This window comes from Arvicanthis niloticus, chromosome 10 (genome assembly GCF_011762505.2).
Source record: "Arvicanthis niloticus isolate mArvNil1 chromosome 10, mArvNil1.pat.X, whole genome shotgun sequence".
Classification (NCBI taxonomy): Eukaryota; Metazoa; Chordata; class Mammalia; order Rodentia; family Muridae; genus Arvicanthis; species Arvicanthis niloticus.
Window position 1 is genome coordinate 61,906,933 of NC_047667.1, and position 23,348 is coordinate 61,930,280.

General features: G+C 40.7%; 1 protein-coding gene across 1 annotated transcript in view; it reads left to right on the forward strand.

Annotated features, from left to right (window-relative positions):
• Positions 1-23,348, forward strand: part of Ush2a (usherin) — a 681,657-nt gene that overhangs the window by 311,316 nt on the left and 346,993 nt on the right. The window contains exons 31-32 of the mRNA XM_034512972.2: positions 869-982; positions 3,039-3,200. Of these exons, the coding sequence (XP_034368863.1) occupies positions 869-982; positions 3,039-3,200 (276 nt within the window). The remainder of the gene's footprint in view (positions 1-868; positions 983-3,038; positions 3,201-23,348) is intronic.

Consider the following 23,348-nt stretch of genomic DNA (forward strand, 5'->3'; position numbering starts at 1 on the left):
AGATTGCCCTAAGAACATTCAGTGGGAGAAACCAGAGCAAATGCATGAATTTATTTGTTATGTCTTTAATCCATAAGACTCACTGACTAAAGCGTTTCTTCTTAGTTATATCAGTAGACAAAAGGTGTTTTGGGGTCTATGGAATCTTTCAATTGCTGAAAAAGCTCTTACCCATCGCCTGCAAAGCCAGGTTAATTCAATACCTCCCCGTGCAATGCTTCCATTTGAGACAGGTGTCTTAATTAAATAAACTAATAATTTTCGCAAGTAGGAGTAGAAAAGCATAATTATCCAATTTACTAATTGTTCTGTTGTGTGAATTTGCATACTTTTTTTTTTTTTTTTGCCTGCCACACAAACAGTTTGCCTTGGTGTAGCCTACCATTGGAGTAATGGAACCCCTCTTGGGAAGAGCATTTTATAAAGTGTACTAACAAACTGCAAAAGGGGGTTTTTAGTTAAATATGGTTGGAAAGTGCCAGGTTCAAGCAAATTGAAGCATTTTTGTTTCTGTGGGAGGTTCAGGCCCTGTAATGAAGCATTATGCAGGAATGGCTCCTCGGTATCCTAAGCTCCGATACTGTGTTGTTAGTGTTATCTTGGCAGTGAAGGTCTTTGCTCATGAGTTACCCACTTCAGCACTCAGTAAGTGAGAAAGAAACAAAACAAAACAAAACAAAACAAAAGCTATGTATTATAGCCTTGCCCCTCCCTCCCTCCTGCTCTCCCTCTCTTTCTCTCTTTCTCTCTTTCTCACTCTCTCTCTGTCACTGTATCTGTGCCTTTTTCTCTTTCTCTGTGTCTCCCCCTTTCTCTCACATACAATCTAGCAAACATGTAAACCTTTTGTGTCCCCCTTTCATCCTAGGCATATTGACAGGACTCCATCCCTTCCACAGCTATGCAGTAACCCTGACTGCTTGTTCTCGGGCGGGCTGCACCGAAAGCCCACATGCATTGAGCATCTCCACTCCGCAAGAAGGTAAAGTAATTTCAAAGGTCTTGACTTCCACATTTCAGTCATGAATAATAAAATAGGAGAAGAGCTAAATGCTGCGAGGCCATTTGCTGGAAAACCCCGACCTAATTTGATGACAAAGTGCATTGCCAGGCCATAATTGCTCCCATTTTTTGGGGGGGTGCGAAAATGAATCAAACTCCATAGCCTTTAATGACATGCATCTTTAATAGCTGTAATGCAGATTAATGGGCTTTTTAATTGCTGTTACATTGTTCATGCAAGAGCCTTGTCATTAATATGGAGCATCTGAAAGATTAATGAAAGCTTCCTCATTTTACTATGGCTCAGAAGTAAATCTAGAGACAGTCTGACTAAAAAGAATTGATTGTATGGCACAGTATGAAATTGAGAATCAAACGGTTGATTTCCATGGTCTCTTTTAACTGCTAAACACCAGCATGGGCAACGACTTCAGGAAGACAGAGCCTCCACATGCCAACCGAGGCACAATTAATCCCTGTTCCATCCTCCCTCTCGAGTCTCTCTCCTGTCGTTCTTGGGATGTGCAAACTGTTGGTCTGAATTAATGTTTCAGAAAACATGGGTGAGGGCGGCAGTAGGGAAGAGAAAACATCTCAGGACTCCAAAAGTAAAAGCTTTGCTCAAGCATCCGAACACGCCTCCTCAAGAAACACAAGCTCTAGGAATGCTGAAGGAGCTGCAACTTCCTATTGCTGTCTCCTGTATGCTGCCTAGTAGGAAAGGCATTTCGACTTGAAAGCTTGGTCTTCAGGGCAAGCTCTCTCTCTCTCTCTCTCTCTCTCTCTCTCTCTCTCTCTCTCTCTCTCTCTCCATCCCCCCCCCGCTTTCTCTTGCTCTCTCTCTCTTACTCTCTCACTCTCACTCTCTTGCTCTCTTGCTTACTCTCTCACTCTCTCTTCTTCTTCCCCTCTCTCTCTCTTCTGCTTCTTCTCCTCCTCCCTCCCTCCCTCCCCCCCCCATGCCATGCTTCCTTAAAATTTCCTTTCCTCTGTCTCCTTTTGCATCTCTTTACAAACCCCATTTGCATAGGAAATGTGTTAGAAGTGTTAGAAGAGAGATGGGGAGAGGCAGCCAGAAGCCCATATGATGGCATGAGAAGAAAGAGAGGATTTCGTGACATCTTTCTTGAGATCCTCTATTTTGTTTTATGCCTTCTCTGAACCAGAGTCCACTCCCCCTGCTGCGCTGTCAGAGGCACCCACTAGCCCTGTCTACTCTATTGAAGTGGCATTGTTCCTCTAGGGGTGACATTGTGTCTTCTGGGGAACAGCATTATAAGTCCCATTTTGTAGCCATTTCTACTAACCTTCATTTGGGAAGTTTCCCATTGCTTCCTCTCCATCTACCTGTCTAGACTTCGCCTGGTATTTCTCACATCTGCTTCACAACCATTTCACCAAGGGATTGGCCACTCATCTAGTTCAATTCCTGTGTCATTCTGTGAGCAATTCCCAAATCGCTTTTCCAAGGAGCCAAGCCTAATATGCAGAACCGTGTTTCTGTTTCTGCTTAGTTTGTTGTTTTGTTTTGTTTTTAATTTTCTGTTATTTCAACTCATTGGCTAGTGTAAATAAATCCTTTTTCAACAGTGGAGTTCCAATACACAACTGATTTAAGTGTCCATTTCCTGGCTATTCCTGTAGTTAGAAAGTTTTTAAAGCTCTTCAGTTAGAAACTGCTCACCAGTGTTCTCAGAGTCACACACATGCTCCACCAAGCCAGGCACAGTGATCTGCTCTAACAGGCTCTGCCCCATGAGGACATGATGGGTTAACAATACTTTTGATGAAGTAACCCAACTGTCAGTCAACTGAACGAGAGTAGGAACTCCCTATCCATCACAGATGCAAATTCTCCGAAACTCAGGACAGTTATTTAGCACCCTTCCTAAAGCAATTACTGACAAGCTGCCTGCGAGTCAGGAACACTTCCATGCACAGGACTACAGCTTTAGCCCATGATTTATTGGTTTGGGTCTGAAAAGTTTTACTTAGAAAAGTAAACTAAAATTAGACTCTATTTTATTCCTCCGCAGCACCTCAAGAGGTCCAGGCACCAGTCGCCGTGGCCTTTCCCAATTCCTTGTCATTCTTCTGGAGTCCACCCAGACGAGCAAATGGGATGATTACCCAGTATTCCTTATACATGGATGGGAGGCTGGTCTACACAGGCAAGAGACAGAGCTACACAGTCACAGGTGGGCCATCAGTCACCATCAGGTAATAGATTCACAAGTATTCTTTCTAGATAACCACTACATATATTTTTTTCTGAATCAGGTGAGTTACTTTTGCCTCCTTGGGACTTCAAGGGAGCCTTGAGACTGTGTTAGCCCAGACGTTTCTGGATCCCACAGACCACGTGTTTGAATCTGAGTGTCAGTGTGACCCCATGCACATGGGTCTGTGAGCTGATTGAATTGAAGACATAGTTAACCATCTCCATGTTCACATGGCCACCTATTTGAAATATGCCTGCATGGATAATAATTTGAAGATGCAGAAGGATGGCTTGGCATAGCTCAAATCTTAGACCATTTGAAACAAAACATATATCATAGGGCCGGAATATCTGACACATGAGAAAAAAATGAAACAAAAAACTTTCTAACTGCCAGAGGCTCATGATGAGCGCCATCTGGTATTTGTGTTGTGTTTAGGGTGCTTTGTGTTTACCCAAACTAGTCATGTGGTTATATTGTTGTAGTGCTATGTTAGACTGTGGGGATAGAGTATTACTCAAATGTTGATTGATTTGGAAATTGAAGCCTAGAGATACTGAGTTTTGTGAAAGATTATAACAAGTTCCAGCAAAAGTTAGAATTAGATATCAAGGCTTCACTCATCCTCATGAAAGCTGGGCTCTGAGATGACAGATGTAAGCAGTATGCTTCTCCTTCCCTGGTATTCCTGGCTTTCTGGGACACATTCAGAACCCAGTATGAGGCATTGCTGGGCAGTTGTATTCTCCCTTATATATTTTTCATCTCTTTAGTCTGAGAACATGCAGTGGACAAGAACTGTGACTTCTGTATTTTATTCAGAATTAGATGGACATCTGTGATATTTATTTCACAAGGTAGATGTAGTCCCCACATTACAGGTCAGGAAACTGAGATACAGCAGGAACAAGGTTTCATTGCCAGTAAGTGACAGACATGGTTACTGACCAAAACAGGCTAGCTAGCTGAAGTCTGTGGGCTTATGTCATATCTTCTCTGAGTCTTCAGTTCTGAATCCATAACAGAAACATAGTGGTTAACCTTCCCTGTCAGCTGGACTGAATTGAGAATCACTTAGGCAACACAGCACTGGGTGTATTTGTGAAGGTCTTGCAGGGAGACATAGCTGAGAAAGGAACCACAAGCCAAAATGTAGCTTTGAGATGTGTTCCCTAGGGTAACACCCAAGACTTAATAAAAACAAAAGCAGAAAAAGACAGATGTTCACAAGCTGCTCAACATCCTAGCTGCCATGCCATCCCTGTGGTGGTGACTTTTCTACCTCCCTCCATGAGCCAAGATAAACCCTTTCTTCCTCTCCTAGTTACAGTTTCACTGGCTGTGAAGAGACTCCAGGACCATGACAGCTCTTATAAAGAAAAATATTTAAATGGGGCAGCTTATAGTTTCAGAAGTTCAGACTATTATCATCATGTCAGGAAGCATGACAGCATCCAGGCTGATATGGTTGGTGCTGGGGAAGAAACTGAGAGAAAATATTTCATAAATGATAATTATTAAAACACATCAGAGGACTTTACATGTGGAGTAATGGATGAAGTACTTTTTCAGGATCAAAATATATTGTTGTTCTTGAAAGGAAACCAAACTTTCTGTCCATATGTGTACCTGTCATCTTCCGGAAGAACCTTTCTTGTGATGCCTGAGAAACCAAATACATTTATAGACCTTTAGTGGGCTTTTTAATTTTTTGTAGCATTTTTCATTATTTTGAATGATTACATTGCTTATTTTAAGATGTGAATTCAAGAGGCCATGAATGTGTCTGCTTTGCTCAGTGCTGTATCAACAAAACCTACTCCAGACAGGGTACCAATTCAGCAGTAGCAGAGGAACAATCAAGGAGTCATCTGACTCTTTGGAAGAAAGAAAGTAGGTAGCAAGGACTAGTTCAGTTGCTCAAGTGAGCTGATGGCTCTGGGTTCACCCCTCAACACTGCTTCAGCCAGGAGGCCTGAATATGCCTGGAATTCCAACACACAGAGGATACAACAGGGGGGTCAGAAGTTGAAGGTCATCATCAGCTGAGTTTGAGACTAAGCTAGACTACAGGTGATCCTGTTTCAAAAGAAAAAGGGAGAGGAGAACGCACCAAAGTGGACCTGATGGAGAGTAGATATGTAGGGCAGGAAATCCAGACAAGAAAAGATGGAAGGGTTGCAGCCATACACAAAGCATCTAAGAGCCACACATAATACAAGCCAAATCAGTCACACAGACCACTTCAGCTCTACAAGCCAAAGTGGCACACAAGACACTGTAGGCTGGGAATATTTTGCAGATATGCAAAGCTACCATCTTTGCAAAGCCAGAAGAAAAGCCATGTGGGGAGGGAAGGGCTCAAGAGACCACACCAGTTTTCGAATACCACCTGCAAAACCATAGTGCCTTCTATAAATGTTGGAATGACCATGGACCTTTAGCAGAAGATTTCAGAAATGGTGGAATGGACAGGAACACCAGGCAGCACTCTATGAGCTCCTGACACCTGCACTTCGCAGGCTCACCTTCTTTCTCCAGTAACAAGTTCCTCAGTGGGGTTAGTCTGTGTGTCCAGTTTAAAAAACGGTATCTCCAGCATGACCCATCGAATGTATGTAGATTCCTCACAGGTAGCTGTACTCCATGTTGTCACCACCGGATAGCTGAAGACAGGAAGCATTCTGAGATTTCACTGTCATTCACTGTAGAGAGGAAGATGAAGGTCAGGTTGCAGATGGATCCGAGCCTTCTGATCTTAATTAGCATTTATTTTTTGGCAGTTCTTTGAGAGTTTCATATGTGCCTTGAGGATGCTTGCTTCACTCCTCCTTCCTGTCCCCTTATTCATTCCTTCTTTCTTACCCACGCAAATCTGTGAATTACCCTCTGTCTCCTTTATAAACTTCAAAACTAATTTCTGCAGCCCAAATACTCTTGGGTGTGTGGACTTTCACCAGAATGTGGTCTTACCACTTACCAAAGCCCATTTCTTCCTCTCCAAGAAGCGATCTACTGCCAAATCGACATGGCTAAGGGTAGAGTAGAAGGCCAAGTTCCTGTCTCCACACTAAGATCTTGTCTGGTTTGGGCTTGCACAGGCCTTGTGCATGCTGTTGAACACTGTGAGTTCGTATGTGTAGCATCCTGCTGTGTCCAGAAGACAGTTTCCTCGTTGTCATCCTCCACCTCTGCCCATTACACTCTTTCTGTCTGTTTTCCTGCAATGATCCCCGACCCTTTGCAGGATGGGTGGGGTATTCACGTTCTTGTTAGAGCTGTGCGTTTGCCCTTGTTCTCTGTGCCTCCGCCAGCTGTAGGTCACTGTGTGAACCACCATCTGCTGCAGGGAGAAGCGCCTCAGGTGCAATGAGAGATGCACTGAGCTCTGGATGCGATCATAGATCCTTGAGAAGTTGGTTTAATGCTCAGTGGTACAAGGTTCTCCTGGAGCCTGGACCTGTCTAACCGCAGGTTCTTCACCTAATAATGCTGCCAGGAATGAGTTTTATCTTACGGAGTAGTATACTTTTGGCTCCATTCAGTTAACACACCTCAAGATCAACAATCGGCTCTACTGTAGGGTCAAAGAATAAATTCCATCGAAAAGGAACCAAGAAGCAAAGAGATGTCACTCACTAGACCAATATCTGACAAAATTGACTCAAAACAAAAAAAAAAAAAAAAAAAAAAGAGAAAGAAAAAAAATCAGAGAAGATGAGGAGGGATATTTCATATTTCTCTAATTTGATAGTAAGTAAAACTGAGGCCCAGTGAACCAAGAAAGTCAGTAACTGGATAAACCAAGTTGAATGTGGGTCTTCATGGCCCCAGGGTTTGTGCTTTTTATGGTGGATAGGATTTGTTTTCACTTATAGATCTAACAGGGGAAAAGAACCTGACAGCAGTCCCTGGGACACCATGTTCATCTTCTAAGCTACACAATAAATACCACAGCTGGGGGTGGGGGTGGGGCGCTACACAGTTGAAAGTGGTTCTCACAGAGGAGAGGCCAAATCCAAGGTCAGGGTTGTTAGCAGGTTCCCTTTTTTCCTGAATGTTTCTGTTTGCCATGAGGAAGATAACCTCCTTAGTGTCCTCACTGGGCCTCTCCTAGCTTGGTGTCTCCTCTTCTTCCTGTAGGGTCAGCAGTAACTTAATTAGGTCCGCAAGTCTATGACCTCATTTAATAAGGTTCTTGTCCCCAAATACAGTCAAGTTAGAGGTTAGGATTTGTTCTGGAGTAGTACAGTTTTGGGTCCCTACATACCATCACATCCTTTTTTTCTTTTTTCTTTTAAAAAGGCAAAATGCTGCAGAATACATTTTTAAAAATATTTTTATGTAGTAATTTCACTTTATATGTGTTACTATTTTGCCTGCCTGAATATATGTGTATCAGGTACATACCTGGTATGTGAGATACTCAGATGAGGGTGTTGGAGCCTCAGGACCTGGAATTACAGGTGGTTGCGAGCATTGTGTGGGTGCTGGGACTTGAACCCAGGTCCTTTGAAAGAGCGACAGTCCTCTTGGCCACTGCGCTTTCTCTCTTGCACCCCGTTTCAGAATACTTGACTAACATACCTCATCTAAGAGAGTCGCATGAGCACATACAGCCTTATCAACAAAAACTGCTGTGATAACTATTGGATGTAGATACGAATGTGCTACGTTTTAAAGGGGAACAAGTGAGTTGAAGACAGTTCTCTCTTCTGACAATCTCAAACTTCTATATTGAGTTCATAGCCACTCCTTCTGCCTGAGCTGACTGCTTCTCTCCAGCCCTCTCTACTTTCATGTCTTCCTTTCATTTTTTGTTGTTTTGGTTTTTTTTGTTTTTTTTTGTTTGGTTGTTTTTTTTTCTTTTATAAACAGGTTGGCTCTACATTGTCACCTAATTTCCAGACAGTTCATCAGTGGTGAATATTGTTTTCAAATCATGTTTGTTTTTACTAACAAAAAAAAAATATTTGATAATTATTTTCATGTGTAACTTCTGGTTCAACCAGCTGCATTTCTGGGCTATTATTATTATTAATTTATTTATTTATATAATTGATTGTTTTAAAAATTATTGTTTATTATTATTATTGTATTTTACTTCAAAACATCTAATTACTCTTGATGAGCAAAAACATTAATAGGACAAGAAAATTTGTGAAATTTCATTAAGGACAACGATTCATAACGTTTTCTTGGCCACAGCCAATGGCACTTTAAACTCCTTTGCTTTCTACTGCATAAAAAACTTCCTCCATAACACGATGCAAGGCCCTTCCTACGTATTCCAAGTGTTGACGTTTCTCCCCACTCCTCCACTTGTCCATAGCTTCTCTTAATGTCTGCAGTGGAGCAAGCAAACCCCTAGAGTGCATAGGGAATGGGCCTAGCTGGCAAGGGAAATTGAGGTTGAAGCAGGGCATTCCACCCAGTAGCCACTTAGCCTCTGGGTGCTCTGAGTTTTTTTTTCTTCTTCCTCTTAAATATGAAGCATTAAAAGTCAGTAGCACCGCTGCTCCTTGGGTCAGTACAAACTATATTTAAAAATGCACACAGTTCGAGTTTTTGCCTTGCATAGGCCATAAGCTTGTAGTACACTGGGTCAGCTCTGACACTGAAAAATGAGTCCAGTTAGGGAACCTCCCGAAGGCTGTTGATGTTTGCTGTAATAAATAGCACACACTTTAAGTCAAACTTTTTCATTCCATATTCAAAGGTAATGGATTTTTCGTAACCATAGTAACCTTGGTGTATTTCGGGATAAATACATGAGGTATATACATTCTGGTTTTATTTTTGAATATAAACTACCACATTATGTATTACTAATAATATGAAAAATAGGATGTAGGTTAGTGTAATGACAGCTTAAACTAGTATGCATTTTTCTTCTGCAAAAAATAAATATTTATCAAAAGTAAGGGTTCAATTAATTTCCCCCCAGTTTTGTGGTATTCTGGTGGTGCCATTTATCTTTCCTGCAAGATATCCATTAATCTCTTATTTCTGTCCCATGACAGATTTTTTAAAAGAATTTTGAGTTAAAAGCAATTGTGCTTTTAAAACTTCTGATTAAAAGCATTATCAAAAGATTGAAGAACTCATATTGATAACACTACCAGGGCTACAGTGAGCCACTTGGGTGTGTGTGTGTGTGGTACAACTGTGACTAGGTAGAAAATAGGAGCCCTCTGTGAGAGCATTCAACATCCCAGAACTGTTCAGAGTTAAGGCCAGATAGTGTGGTGATGGATGGTGACGATCCAAGCGGTAGCCAACCAGATCATTCTCATTGTAAAGGAGTACCCTACCAGAAACAATCTTCAAGGAGTTTGAAGGAATATTTCAGAGAAGCCCTTGGGGCCTTGAAGGACAGGAACAGCATGTTGTTAGAAGTCAGAAGGATATGAGACAAACTGGCCAGAAAGTTGCCAGGGTCCTGCTACCCTGGAGGCAGCAAGAAGGAAGCTTGAAACTGTTCTGTTGACATCTCTGCTGGTCTTGGTTGACACATCTCAAGACTGTGGTAGCTGATGGTTTCTAGACTGCAGATGGAGAAATGGCAGTGAGGACTCTTTAGTAAGTAAACATACCTGGCATCAGTTACAACACATGGGCTTGCTCAGGCCCACATCTTAAGTCACGTTTGCTGTGATAAAACACCATAGCTTAGACAACTTACAGAAGAAAGAGCTTCTTGTGGCTTACAATTCCTGAGGGATAAGAGTCCATGATGGTTGGGACAGCAAGGCAGTGGGTAGCAGGCATGGTGGCTGGAGCAGAAGGCTGAGAGCTCAGATCTTTCTCTTTTCAAAATTTAATTTAATTATTTTTGGCATATTCACTTCACATTCCATTCACTGCCTCCTCCCAGACACCCCCTCCCATAACCCTTCCTCTATCCCCCCCCCCCCCGCTTCTCTTCTGAGCAGGTCAGGGCTCCCTGGGTACACCTCCCACACACACACACACACACACCACGCTGGAACTTCAAATCTCTTCAAGGCTAGTTGCTTTCTCTCCCACTGAGGCCAGACAAGGCAGCCTAGCTAGAACATATCACATGTACAGACAATAGCTTTTGGGATAGACCCTACTCCAGTTGTTTAGGACCTGCATGAAGACTAAACTGCACATCTGCTACATATGTGCAGGGAGGCCTAGGTTCATCCCGTGTATGTTCTTTGGTAGGTGATTCGGACTCTGAGAGCCCCAAGGGTCCAGGGAGAGAGAGAAAAGAGATGAGACCTTGAAAATCTTGGAGAGGTGGAGGAAAGGTCAGAGGTGGTGAGGAAGGGATATTGGGTGAAATTCTGATAAACTCAGGTAGTTAAGTATTTATATCCTTAACCTACTAAAAGTGCCACGACTTTTCTTTGCTCTTATTTCTCAAGGTCAAACGGTACCACATATAAAAAACAAACTAGAAACGTTCATCTTGAATGTACCAAACACTTCAGTCTTACAACAAAGAATTTATTGTCGATGGAGCTGTATTCTTTGTGACACAATAAAAAATAAAAAATTAAAGGTTAAGGTTCCTTTAGCCAAGTGTTAGATGGAACCTCATCAATACTCTACAAATTTGAGCAACATTATATCGATGCATGCTATTGGTTTATATGGATATAGTAAAACTTTTCTAGTAGTTTCTTTAGGCAGACCTTGAACTCATTATGTAGTTGAGGATGGCCTAAAACGCCTACTATGCCTGCTTCTACCTCCCCTGTGCTGGTATTGGTGTCATATGGGACCATAAATTCTTTATCTAGTACTGGGGATCAACCCAGGGCCTCGTGCATGCTGAGGAAGCACTTTAGTGTCTGAGTTGAATCCTTCGCCCTGGTCTTAGAGTTTGAATACAGTAGTGCAGTGGTACTTCCTTGCACAGATTATTACAGAGAGGAATCCTGCTAAAAGGCTTGGGCCTTAGCCCCAAGTCTGAGTATTAATAAGGCAAAGCAAATATGTGTAGTCAGACAAGATCACGGTGGCTTCCATAGTCACAGGGTACCTTCTCTTATGCCATAAAATACATGGAAGAAAAAAGTTGTGAAAAGTATCTGGAACCTTTGTGAGTCAAGTTCTAAAGCAATTAATTCTGTGAATGAAGGCCCCACAGCGGTTTCTCAGGATGTGGCTAGATACCTTGGCACCTTGGGTTCATGCTTCCTTCAAAAAAGTCACATTCACTGAGAGGCACAGGATCAAAAGAAATGCAGGAGTATGTATAGAGTGCTTACCTACCCCACCAAACTTAGCTGTACTTGCTGGGTTATTCTTCCAGGCAAGTGCTTGCTTCATTGTACAAGGCATTGGTGTGAGAGGAAATAAACTATGATTATTTATATTTAAAGATCCACTCCAGGATGGTTTTCAGCTGACATTCATTCTAAAGCCAAGAAAAAAAGCCAGGTTCAAAACTAAGTGTTTTAGTTAGGAGAGATGACAGAGGTTCTGGTTAGTCAACAAAATGATGGACTGGGTATTAGGACTATCTTGTACATCACTGGTACAATTAGGAATATTTATGCTCTAATTGCATTTTGAGAGAAAAGTTTTATTTTAACAGGAAGGGTGAAGCTAGGTGATGAGAGAGAGAAGGGGGGGTGCATGGAGGCAGATATTCACGTGTCTCCACCAGTCAAAGATAGTTTATATATCTAGGTTGGGTATTGGGTTACACGTCTGATTGAGCATTACCAAACTTATAAAGCCTTTGATTAACATTTAAAAAAATGTATAAAAGCAAAAAGGGAAAGGGGGCATGGGATAGGGGTTTTCTAGGGAGAAGAAATGGGGAAAGGGGGTGGCACCTGAAATATAAATAAAATATTTAAAAAAATCTTTAAAAAAGAGAAGAAACTAAAAATATAATTAAAAAAAATAAAGATCCACTCCCTTATTCACTCATGAAATGTTGACTGAAGTTTTATGCTCCTTGTGTAGGGAAGAACTTTAGAGGCATCATGGAAGTGGCAGCAAGTTACAAGAGCAATCCAGTTCAATGCAGAAGTAGTTGTCCAAGGTGGCCTATTGAGACCTTGACAAATAGAACCTGCCAATTACTTTAATTTGTGATTTTTTTTTTAACTCGTAGAGTGTCTTCCAGAAGAGTGTGTGTTAAGGAGATGGTTTGGTGAATATTCTTGGCTGACTGTAATATCCACAGCCATTTTCCTAATCAATCAACAGCATTATCAACACTGTAGAACAATAAGCTTTAAGTCAGGTGCTGTTTGCTACAGCCTAGATAGGTTATGTGCTAAATATGAGTACAGCCAATTGTAGTTTGAGAATTTCACGGGCCAAGTTTGAATGTCGGGTGGAGAGTAAATCAGTCATGTAGTCTTTTTTATTGTGGTGCTCACAGACTAGAACCTTTGCTGACTCCAAGCAGAGTCTGCTAAGACAGTATTCGTTCTTCAAATCTACTGAAATTTTGTAAAGTGAGACATATATGTTTTCCTCTTCCAGATCTAATCTAGAAATTCATCATGTTTCAGCTAGGCATTCAGAACCAGCATGGTAAGTCACCAGACTGCGCACAGTTGCAGAGGAGCCAAGCCCACTGTTCTCAATGTTCAATGATAGAATACTGTGACCGTAGGCTTACAATGGTGGAGCCAAAGTCTAATAATCTAGAGACATGGTAAACAGGCATTCTAACATACAGGATGTGATATGTATGTCCTTCAGTGACATATAGATGTGGTTGAATATGAGTATATGGATGAATGCATGTGACATTTGCATTTACATATGGGAGATACACCCCTAAGCATGAAGAGTTTTCTCCTAGTGATAGGATTTTAGCACTTGCTTTTTCTTATCCTTCCTTCCCTTCCTTTTTCTCTCCTCTCCTCAACTCTCCTCTCCTCTCCTCTTCTTTTTCTTCTCTCCTCTCCCCTCCTCTTCCTTGCCCTCCCCTCCCCCATCCTCCGCTCTCCCCTCTCTCTTGTGCACAGTAAGTAGTGAAGTTGTTAGCAAGTACCTGTAGAGGTCCCTATAAGCTCTCTCTCACCTCATTTACTCTCTGCCTTTAATTTCTTGAGGCAGTCTCTATCTATCTATCTACCTACCTATCATCTATCTATCTATCTATCTATCTATCTATCTACTATCTATCTCTGATTTTTAGCTTATTGTCTGGGATAGGCTAGCTGGCCAGTGAGCCTCAAGTATCCTTTGGTTTCTACCACACAGCTCTGTGCTCATAGGCACATGGCAACTTCCTCCTCCATGTGGGTTCTGGGGATCCATACTTGGGTCCTCAGGCATGTATGTCAGTCATCTTACTAGAAATCCAGTCTCCCCAACCCCTTTCTTCCTTTCTGTGAGTGAGTCATCTCATGTTTTAAATTCTCTGCTGTTTGGAGTCTAGAAATTATATTTTGTTGTCTGACATTTTCGATTTTAATGTACTCTATGAAGTTGGTATAAGAGACATTTTAGAAATCTGATGGCACATATAGATTAGTGTTTACCTTCTGCTTCTCCATAATCTTTCCTCTGATATTGAGTCCTACCGATAGCGTCACTCATTTGCTTCTGACAGTATCGGAGTTATACCCTGTACATCTTGTGCTGTCCATCGCTGTTGAAATGTTAAACACGTTATCACTTACATTCATCCCCACATTTTCCTCTGATTCACAGACTCCCCAGGTCATTTCATACACATTTACCATTTGAATGTATTCTGCTACATCAACCAATCTTAAATTGGGTATGTCTTTGTGCAAAACATCAATTTAAGGGCATGCACAATCATTGTATCACTACTAATTTCCATAATCTTTTGTATCTACCATCTAGGATATAGTCAACATCCCACAAACTTTTATTGGATTGAATTCAAATGAATCAAATTGAAAAAAATCATTGAGAATCTGTAAATTAATATTTTGAAGTAAATAAGTACTGATGCATAATTCAGAAGTAATTAATATGCTAAACCTGGTTAAATGGCTTTAATGAGGTAGGCTGTTCATGTCGCTTCCTAGAAATTTTCATTTAATCACCCAATAAGTAGCAAAAAATATTATTTTAACTACTTGTGTTAGTTTGCTAGGCTGCTGTGGAAAAGTGCCATAAATTGTCTTCCTTCTAGAAGGTTATGTTATGGTTCTTGGTAGTGATGTCTAAGATGTAGGTGACCACAGCACCTGTTGCCACTGCCTGTCTGTAGAAAGACCACCCGAGGCTCGTTCCAGGCTTCTGTGATTTGCTGGCTGTCTTTGGGGGTCATTGGTTTGCACAGATGTTACCATGATAGCTGCTTCTGTCATCATGACAAGCCCCACCCCACCACCTCTAAATTTTCACTTCCTTGGGAATACCCATCCTGGTGTTCTCAGATCTCTCCTAATGACTTCATATTAACCAATTACAACTGAAGGCCCTTATTTTCAGTCATCTCAGGAGGCTGTCGGGGCTTGGACTTCAACATGTGCATGGAAGGCTTCCTAGTTCCCCATAAGCTCTGTTCTCAGAGAAGTGTCTGGCTGTGTAGTTGATACTATAATTAACCATATTCAAACTTCCCTCAAATATTTACATATTAGAATCAGATAAGACAACTCTTTGAAAAATCAGTTGAAAGGGTCTGTATTTAGTGACAGCTAAAGTTGACAGTGGGGGCAGTAAGAGGACAGATCACTTCTGTATGATGTGATTCATTAATTTGGCAATTGTTGGGTGTCTTTTATAATCTCTAAGGACTTCAGAGCAGACAAAAGAGTCAATGGCCTTGTCCTCTTGTCACCTCTGTTTGGTAGGAGGAACTTGAGAGATACTGCAGTTCAGAAACCGTGGATGCAGTCTCTAGAGCCTCTGCTTTATGCCCACCATGCATCTCTCTTTCCAAAACATTCCTTCTACTCACTGGCTCTGTAAGGCCTATGTCTCTTGCATATGGGAGGTTTTTTTTCTCACACATAATTTACCCTTCCTAACATCTAACCCTGCTCATCTAAATGAGCTGACATGCTCTTCCTTGACTCCAAGTTCTCCAGCACTGAAGCCTTTGAATTCTCCATAAATGATAGACAGAAAATCTCAACCTTTAGATCCTTCCTGCCCTTGTCCACGGAGACAATGGAGCACTTTTGAGGTACTTTCTCTCAGACTGAAGTCCAGGACTTTTTCTTCACCTCAAAGTACCTCATGTGTCACAGATTCACTTCCCGTTCCACAGGAACTGCCCATCTTTACACTGTTATGCTAATTTACCTATAATAAAATATCTGCCTTTCCCTTTTTATTAGTTTTTATTTTTTGAGAATTTCACACATGGACACTGTATTTGCATCACTTCTACATCTTTTCTCAGCTCCCAAATTCTTGCCATATCCTCCTTATTTCCTCTCAACCTCATGGCCTCTTTGGCGTTTGTGCACATGAACATGAGTGTTTAATACAATCCGTTGATTGCATTCAGTTTTCTTGTTACATATTGTGTATATGTTTGCTGGTATATGCAGGGTCAGATAACCTGCAAGTTCAATATGGAGAAGGCTGAGCCTTTCTCAGCAGTCACAGCTCTTCATCTAATGATAAGACCTTGTGAGATTTCCTTCCCATCCATGTTGCCATACCAACTGGTGTTGTCATGGTGCAGGTTTTGTTTAATTGATCATATTGCTGAGATTTCATGGTTGCATCTTCCCTATCATATATAGATGGCACTATCTCATAGTAGCTGTCCTGATCCTCTGGTTCCTACAGTCTTCCAACGCCTTTCCCATGATGCTCCCTGGACCTTAGGTACCGGAGTAGTGTTTTTCTTTGAACCTAAGTCTCTCCATATTTCACATCTTAACTTTTCTCCCTTCCTATGCTCACTCCAGGTACAAAATTTGCAGTGTTTCCAGAGTGTCATCTCTCTGGTGCCTTCATGATTATACTACATTCAAATAAAAGCTATCAAATGTACATAAGTGTTTCTCATACCTGTGCCCAAGGCCTGGATAAGGCCACTATCAGTTGGCATTCTGCTGTCTGGTGTCTCCCAATCTCCAGTGGGCTTCTCATGCTTGCTCTTAATCTCTCTCTAGTTCTCTAACTTGTTTTTTCTCCCTTTTGCTCTGATCTCTGCTTCTACTGTTACATGACATTCTCCATTCCTATAAACATAGCAATCTATATTGGATTTATGGCTCAACCCTAATCACATATGACCTCCACTTAACTTGATTATGTTTTATAACTTGATTAAGTTGACTGACTTAACCCCTTGATTTTGACTTAACTTGATTAAATTGAGGTCATATTAAACCTCAGAGACTCAATTTCCATATAAGAAAACATTCACACATATACAGGGGGGTTAGGAATTGAACATGTCCTTTTACAAAACAAAGGCTTAACTCAGATCACCTGAGTTACATCCAAAACTTTACCATTCTAGCCTGTGTCTTTCACATTCATGTTCTTTCTGATTCAAATAAACATGGATGCCATGTAATTCCAGATTCTCCTTGGATCCTGAGACACCCCTTTCTTGGTATCTGGATTTTTGTTGGATTCTGGGACACCCCTTTCCTGGTGACTGGATATTTTGCCTTCCTAATTTTCCTGTTTCTGCTCAAGCTTTGGCCTGATCTCTCTCTCTCTCTTCTTCTTCAACAAACATTGATTACATTTACAGTCTTTGAATATCGATGAGGTCTCTGTACAATTCCCATTCATGCTAATCTTCAGCTCAGATATTTTTCTTCTAGTCATGAACACACACAGACATCTGTTTGTTTGTTCTTGGACATATCCTCAGCTTTTGACTTTCTTATTTCCTCTGACTGGAATTCAGGTTCCCTAGCTCCTCACAGAGCTGGAACATTGTCTTCAGGTCTTATAAAGACTTCTATATAATAGTTAGAGTAGCCCTGAATAATGTAAACATCTGTGTGTCCATGTACACACACCCACATGTGTAATTGGAGAAACACGAGGGAATAGTGGTTTTGTTCCCTTAACAGTTCTGAGTGCACACAAAGTTTGGTGATTAGATTCTCCTTCCTCTACAGCCATCCAAGGGCACAGGCAGATACAGTGCCTACTGTAGTTAACATATGACTATGAAGGTTTCTCTAAATTTACCACCCTTGGTACAGCATATATATATATATATAAAAGAAAAGAAAAGATCACCATTGAAGAGTTTTATGAACCAGGCTTTGGAGTGATGATTCCTACCAACCATGTTTCAGATGTTAGAACTCAGTCTCATTACCATGCTAACTGGAGGGGAGATCCAGTAACTAGCTTTCAGTATTACCTATGAATGTAATAGGTAATACTGAAAGTCAAAGAGCCACAGGTCTGGATATGTTAAGTGGGTTCCTAAGCCAGGTCCCACAAAATCAAGGAGTTGGAGATTTTGGGCCCTCTGAGAAAGTATCATCTTCTAGACCCACATAGGTTTCTGAATTTATATTCCTGTAGAGGTAGAGCAGAGGGCTTAGTTTCAGATAAGGATTTTCTCAACTCTAGGGACCACCACCAGGTCATTTCACAGAGTCCCCTCCATCTTTTTGGTAGAGAACGTCATTGTATTAAATCCCCTTTATGCTAAATCCGTCTATCAACAGCTAAAACGTATTATAGGAGCCATTCAGTTTTACTCTGCATGGCTTAGGTTTGTGTGCTACTTACTATAGCAAATTGCTATAACCGTTCTGCTTTTCTATTAGTTAGTATTAATCTCTTACCGATCCTATTTGGTGTGTGTGTGTGTGTGTGTGTGTGTGTGTGTGTGTGTAGGAAAAATCATATCTCATATATGGTGTAGTACTTTCTTTGTTTTCAAAACTCCTCAGTGAGCAGCACTGTATTGAAGTATATTCCTATGAATGCAAAAAGCTATGGATTCTAATCCAAAGGGCTCATAATTAGACTACACCCACCAGAATAATCTCACTTTTGCCCATCAGACACCAATCTGCAGAAAATTTATCAAACCAATCATTTCCAATCAACACTGAAAAGGACAGAATTGTATGAAGGTAAATGCTGACTGAAGGCTCCCTCAGAATGCCTCCCACCACAGGGGTTAGCAGCAACACCCTGATAAACTTTAGTTTCCTGGTAGGAGATAAGGATGGAAACCACTTCAAGATTTAGTTTTGGAACTAATATGACAGCAAATTTAATTGTAATGGCTTGAGCGTGGTGTTTGCCACTCATTTGTGAACATAGAGAATTATTCACAGCCACATAGTTATGGCTGCAAAATTGTAAAATTATTATTATAATAAATATTCCTAATGTAAAATCCCCTTAAGGCACATATCTAAACTTCCTGTTCAACTCCATCCAGAATCTATCTGTTAAGCATCTTTATGCATTGGAGGTTAGAAGTACCATGTAACTGAGACAGAATCTTCCCCAGCCCTTCCATTGAAAGGCTCAGAAACAGATATAAAACCAAGTAGAATGCCATTCGGTCTGAGGACAACCTCTGGAAACATAAATAAATAAAGAAAGATGCTACACATTGAGGAGTTGGCTGGCCCCAGGAAATAAAATACACACAATGATATAATGCTCATTTTATGGAAATCAAACAGGCCCCATTATAATATGTTGATACCTGGGGAGCAACGAGAAGCAAAGAGGGGTCCAACAGTCCAAGGTGCTAGGATAAATTAAGTTTTAAACTTTGTTGTGAGCCAATGGAGAAGGATTTTCAGGAAATAAACTAACATGAACTTGGGTTGAAGACGTGGCTCAGTGGCCGAGAACATATATTGCTCTCCCAGAAGAGCCAGATCCGTTCCCAGCACCCATGTCAGGCAGCTTATAAATGCTGTAACTCCAGCTTCAGGGGATCAGACACTTTCTTTTGGCCTTTGCAAGTACCTGCACATACCCATACACAGATATATATAATTAAAATAAATTAAATCTTTAAAAAAAAGAGGTAGCATGAAATCATCAGTGTTTTAGGAGATAAAAACATCAAAATATAAAATTATTACCCAGTATCGGAGGTATAGAGACATGCAGTGAACAGAAGAACAGACACCTTTGAACTTCAAATGCAAGAAGCTAATTGAACCCAACAATGCAAACGGCTGCGGGAGGAGGAGAAGAGAGAAAGGCATTATGGTTATTTGTTGACAGCTCCATCGAATTACATGTATGTTCATCCAGCAGTGTAAAATCAAATCCTCTTAGTTTAAAATCCTTTTAAATAGTGTTTAAATATATTCTGATGACACAATCTGCTGAAGTATTTACCCTTGGTGGGGATTTCCATTAACCTTGTTGTAGATACTGTATATTTTGGGGGCTCTGCTTGCGGGAGTAAAGCCTAGTGACATCATTATAAAACCACATCTGGATAAGCTTAGAGCCTTTGTCAGTCCACATCTGGATGAGCTTAGAGCCTTTGTCATTTTATCCGATTTGGGAAGTTCAGCAAACCGTAGGAGAATGCAGCGATTAACAGAGCCCAGGATTTAGATGATTAGGGTGCCCTTTTTTTTAATGGCATAGGCAGAGGGAGGGTAAAGCTGTAGATGATACAAAGAAATGCCTAGTACCCACGTGGCAGTGCTTTCAGGGAAGGGCAGTTGTATGGTACAATTTCAAAGATTAGACACAGGTTAAATTCAAATGGGTTTGTTTTGTTTATCAAAGTTTTCATTGTCTCAAGAGATCGTATATGAATCTTTTGGCTTCCTGATGAGTAAAATTCCCTCAACATTTTTGCAAATTGTCTTCAAAATAATATCTCTGTACTGCGGAGGTGAAAAATTAATCCACAACAAAAATTCAGTTTTTTTCTTTTGGTCAGGGCCATGATTGGAAAGCTTGCTTACCTCAGTCTGCTACCTGAGAGATCATCCCTCAGGGAAGCTTTGTCTGTTATGTTTTATTTTATTTTTATTTATTTTTATCTATTTATTTATTTTTTGGTTTTTTCAAGACAGGGTTTCCCTGTGTAGCCCTAGTTGTCCTGGAACTCACTTTGTAGACCAGGCTGGCCTCAAACTCAGAAATCCACCTGCCTCTGCTTCCCAAGTGCTGGGATTAAAGGCATGCACCACTGTCCTGTCCAGCAGGGCATTAAACAGGGGTGTGGTGAGATCACCTGACAGAGAAAGTGAGGGAAAACAGGCCAACGCAAAGAACGGCGATCTGTCTATAGGCTGATCAAATTGCAATTTTTACTTTTTCACACAGGGGTTATATACACAACAAAGGCAGGATGTGGGGGAAGGGGATGACGCAGGAGAATAAGTGTTTAGGGGGAATACAGATATCTTCCAGAACAGAGTATGAGCTGGGTGAAGCTTCAGGGGACAGGTCACTCCGACTTCACCTATGGTTCACTTATCTCTATCTAAGTTAGGGACAATGATGATGATGATGATGATGATGATGATGATGATGATGATGATGATAATAATAATAATCCATCGAGGTTACTTATCTACAAGGTCTATGACTAGAGCCTGGCAACTGTCCACCAAAGCTGCTTGTTTACAATAGCTTCTAGCTGTCTGTTTCAAGGTTTTAACACAGAGACCCAAGACTTTGTGCTAGCATGCTGGCTTTAAGCCAATGGCTGATTCCAGGCCTTCAGGTACAAGCAGAGATGCCCCTGACCACTGCTGTCCGGCTTTGTCTGTTATCTTACAGTTGATTTTGTCCGTGTAGGAGTAGAACGCTTCTAGAGCAGCACTGTGCAGTCATTCTTGCCTTTACAACGCTTCTTTTTTTGCTTGTTAGTCTTCTGTCTTGCCCTCCTTGGAAGTAATAGGTAAAGATCCAGCCCTCTCACTCAGGGCTTTTGGTAGGAACGTTCACTCTTTCCTGTGATGTGTGGACTTCCTCTGTGGTATGGGAATTCAGTCATGAGAAGCTCGGACTTGGTGGCCTGATGGGTGGGAACCCACCCCAGCTCTCCCAGATTGAAAAACACTGAAAACTTCTCTGGTCTGTCTGGAACCATGTGCCCAACTTTAACATCAAAGGAACACCCTCTTCTTACTTATAAAAAATAAAAAAGAAATATATAAGCCTGAATGGGGTGGGGGGAATTACAATGACTGAGAGCCCAGTACAAAATGTCAAAAATGTTACAGCTTAAAAATTTGGCTCACTTGTTAAACTTTCAAGTGTCAAAATGCTGCCACTAATAAAACTGGCCTTCAACAAGCCATCTGTATGTATCCCAGATGTCTGGGTGATGAACACGTGTCCCAGGAAATCATTCTTCTTGGCTGCCCTATATAGGAGGAGCTAAGGTGGGAGGAGTAAAGAGGAAGTGAAGAAGGAAGAGGAGCTAGGAGAGAAACGAGAGGAGAGAGAGATGAACATGGAGGCAGATGTTCATGTGTCTCTGCCTGTCAAAGGTACTTGGTATATCTGGGTTGTGTATTGGGTTACACTTCTGATTGTATGGGCATCTTGTTATTGATCATTACCAAATATACAAAGCCTTTGGATAATCTAAGCATTAGAGTCTCATTTTTCTACCAGGCCTGCGTGTTTGGCGGGATGGTCTGGGCAATGCCCAGCCTTGCAGAGACAGTGTGGAAGATTGGCAGAGCCATCTCCCACGCAGGTGTCTCGTGGGTGGCAGGGCTGGTGTCTCTGGCTGGCCGTTTCTTGCTGCTGCACGCACGTGGCCTCTGGCCACAGAACATGGTGGCTGAGCTAGACAGAGCCGCTGCAGCTGAGCCAGTTGGCTTAATAATTACAACAGCCCTATTTGTCCTTTTTCTAGAAAACCATCCTCATCCATTGCCTGATATTATCAATTTGATATTTTATCAATTCCTTTGCTTCCACTTCCGAGTTCTCAAATCTTTACAGCCCATAGCTTTTTCCTCTGGGGAAAAAAAAAGCCTTTTCTTGTGCTGAAGGAAAGGCTATTCATTTCTATATGTTGAGTAAAATCTTTGAATTACATTGCAAAGCACTTTGCAGAAAATTATAGACTCTCTTCTGGTTGTATATGAAGGTGTTTGTGTTCAGAGTGCCTCTGGAGGGATGTGGAAGAGCATAATTATTGGTGGACTACTTGCTGGACAATTAGAAAAGTAGAGGCAGGTTTAATTTGCATATAAGGACTTTGTAGCTTTCAAATGGTGTGTGCTGCATGTTTGCTAGTGTGTTTGCCATTTACGATTAAGTGCAATTTAAACATAAGATAGTTTCCCCAACAGTCTTATCCTCTCAAAAGAGAAGTGTCCCCAAACCTTCACGGGAGACTGGAGACTGGATAATACTACATACACTGTTTTACTATATATAAACACTGATAATTAAGTTAATTTACAAATTAAGCATATAAGAAAAATAATAAATAAGATAATTATAGTGTTATACTATGATAAACATTATTTACAATGTTTCTATTGATATTTCTCCCAGTTTGCTTTTGTTATTTCACAGATACGCATTCCTATACATGGAGTTGGACAATTCTTCAGACTACTTAATAAATAAACATTTTAAACTAGTGTATTATTTTCTAAACCATGTTTTTAGTATTTTTACTGCACTCTAAATGATACTGCATAATAGACTTAAGGAGACAATTCCAATATTTGAATTATCACTGAAGTTTGTTATGATTAGTGTGAGCTCATATACTTTAATATTTTGCATATATACATTTGTGGTTTCTTTAAGCCCCCTTGATGCTTCTGCACATTAAGTTGATATATTCTTTTCCTATTTGTAAATATTTTTTAACATACAATGCAATGCTTACTGTTGCACAGAAGCTATATAACATGAATTTTCTAATTTTCTCATTTGGATCTTATACTTTGCTTATGTTAAATCCTAAATGATACTTTTGTTTGAATATGTTGTCCTATATATATATAATATATATACATATATATTTTATATATATATGTGTGTGTATGTATATATGTATATATATGTGTGTGTACATATGTATATATGTGAGATATATATATATATATATATATATATATATATACACATACACATTATATATTACCATTAGGGCCAGAGATATCGGTTAGTGATTAAGAGTGCTGGCTACTCTTCCAAAGGACCTGAGTTTGAGTCTCAGCACCGGTATGGCAGTGCACAAATCATTTGTAGCTCCAGTTCCAGGGGATCTGATGC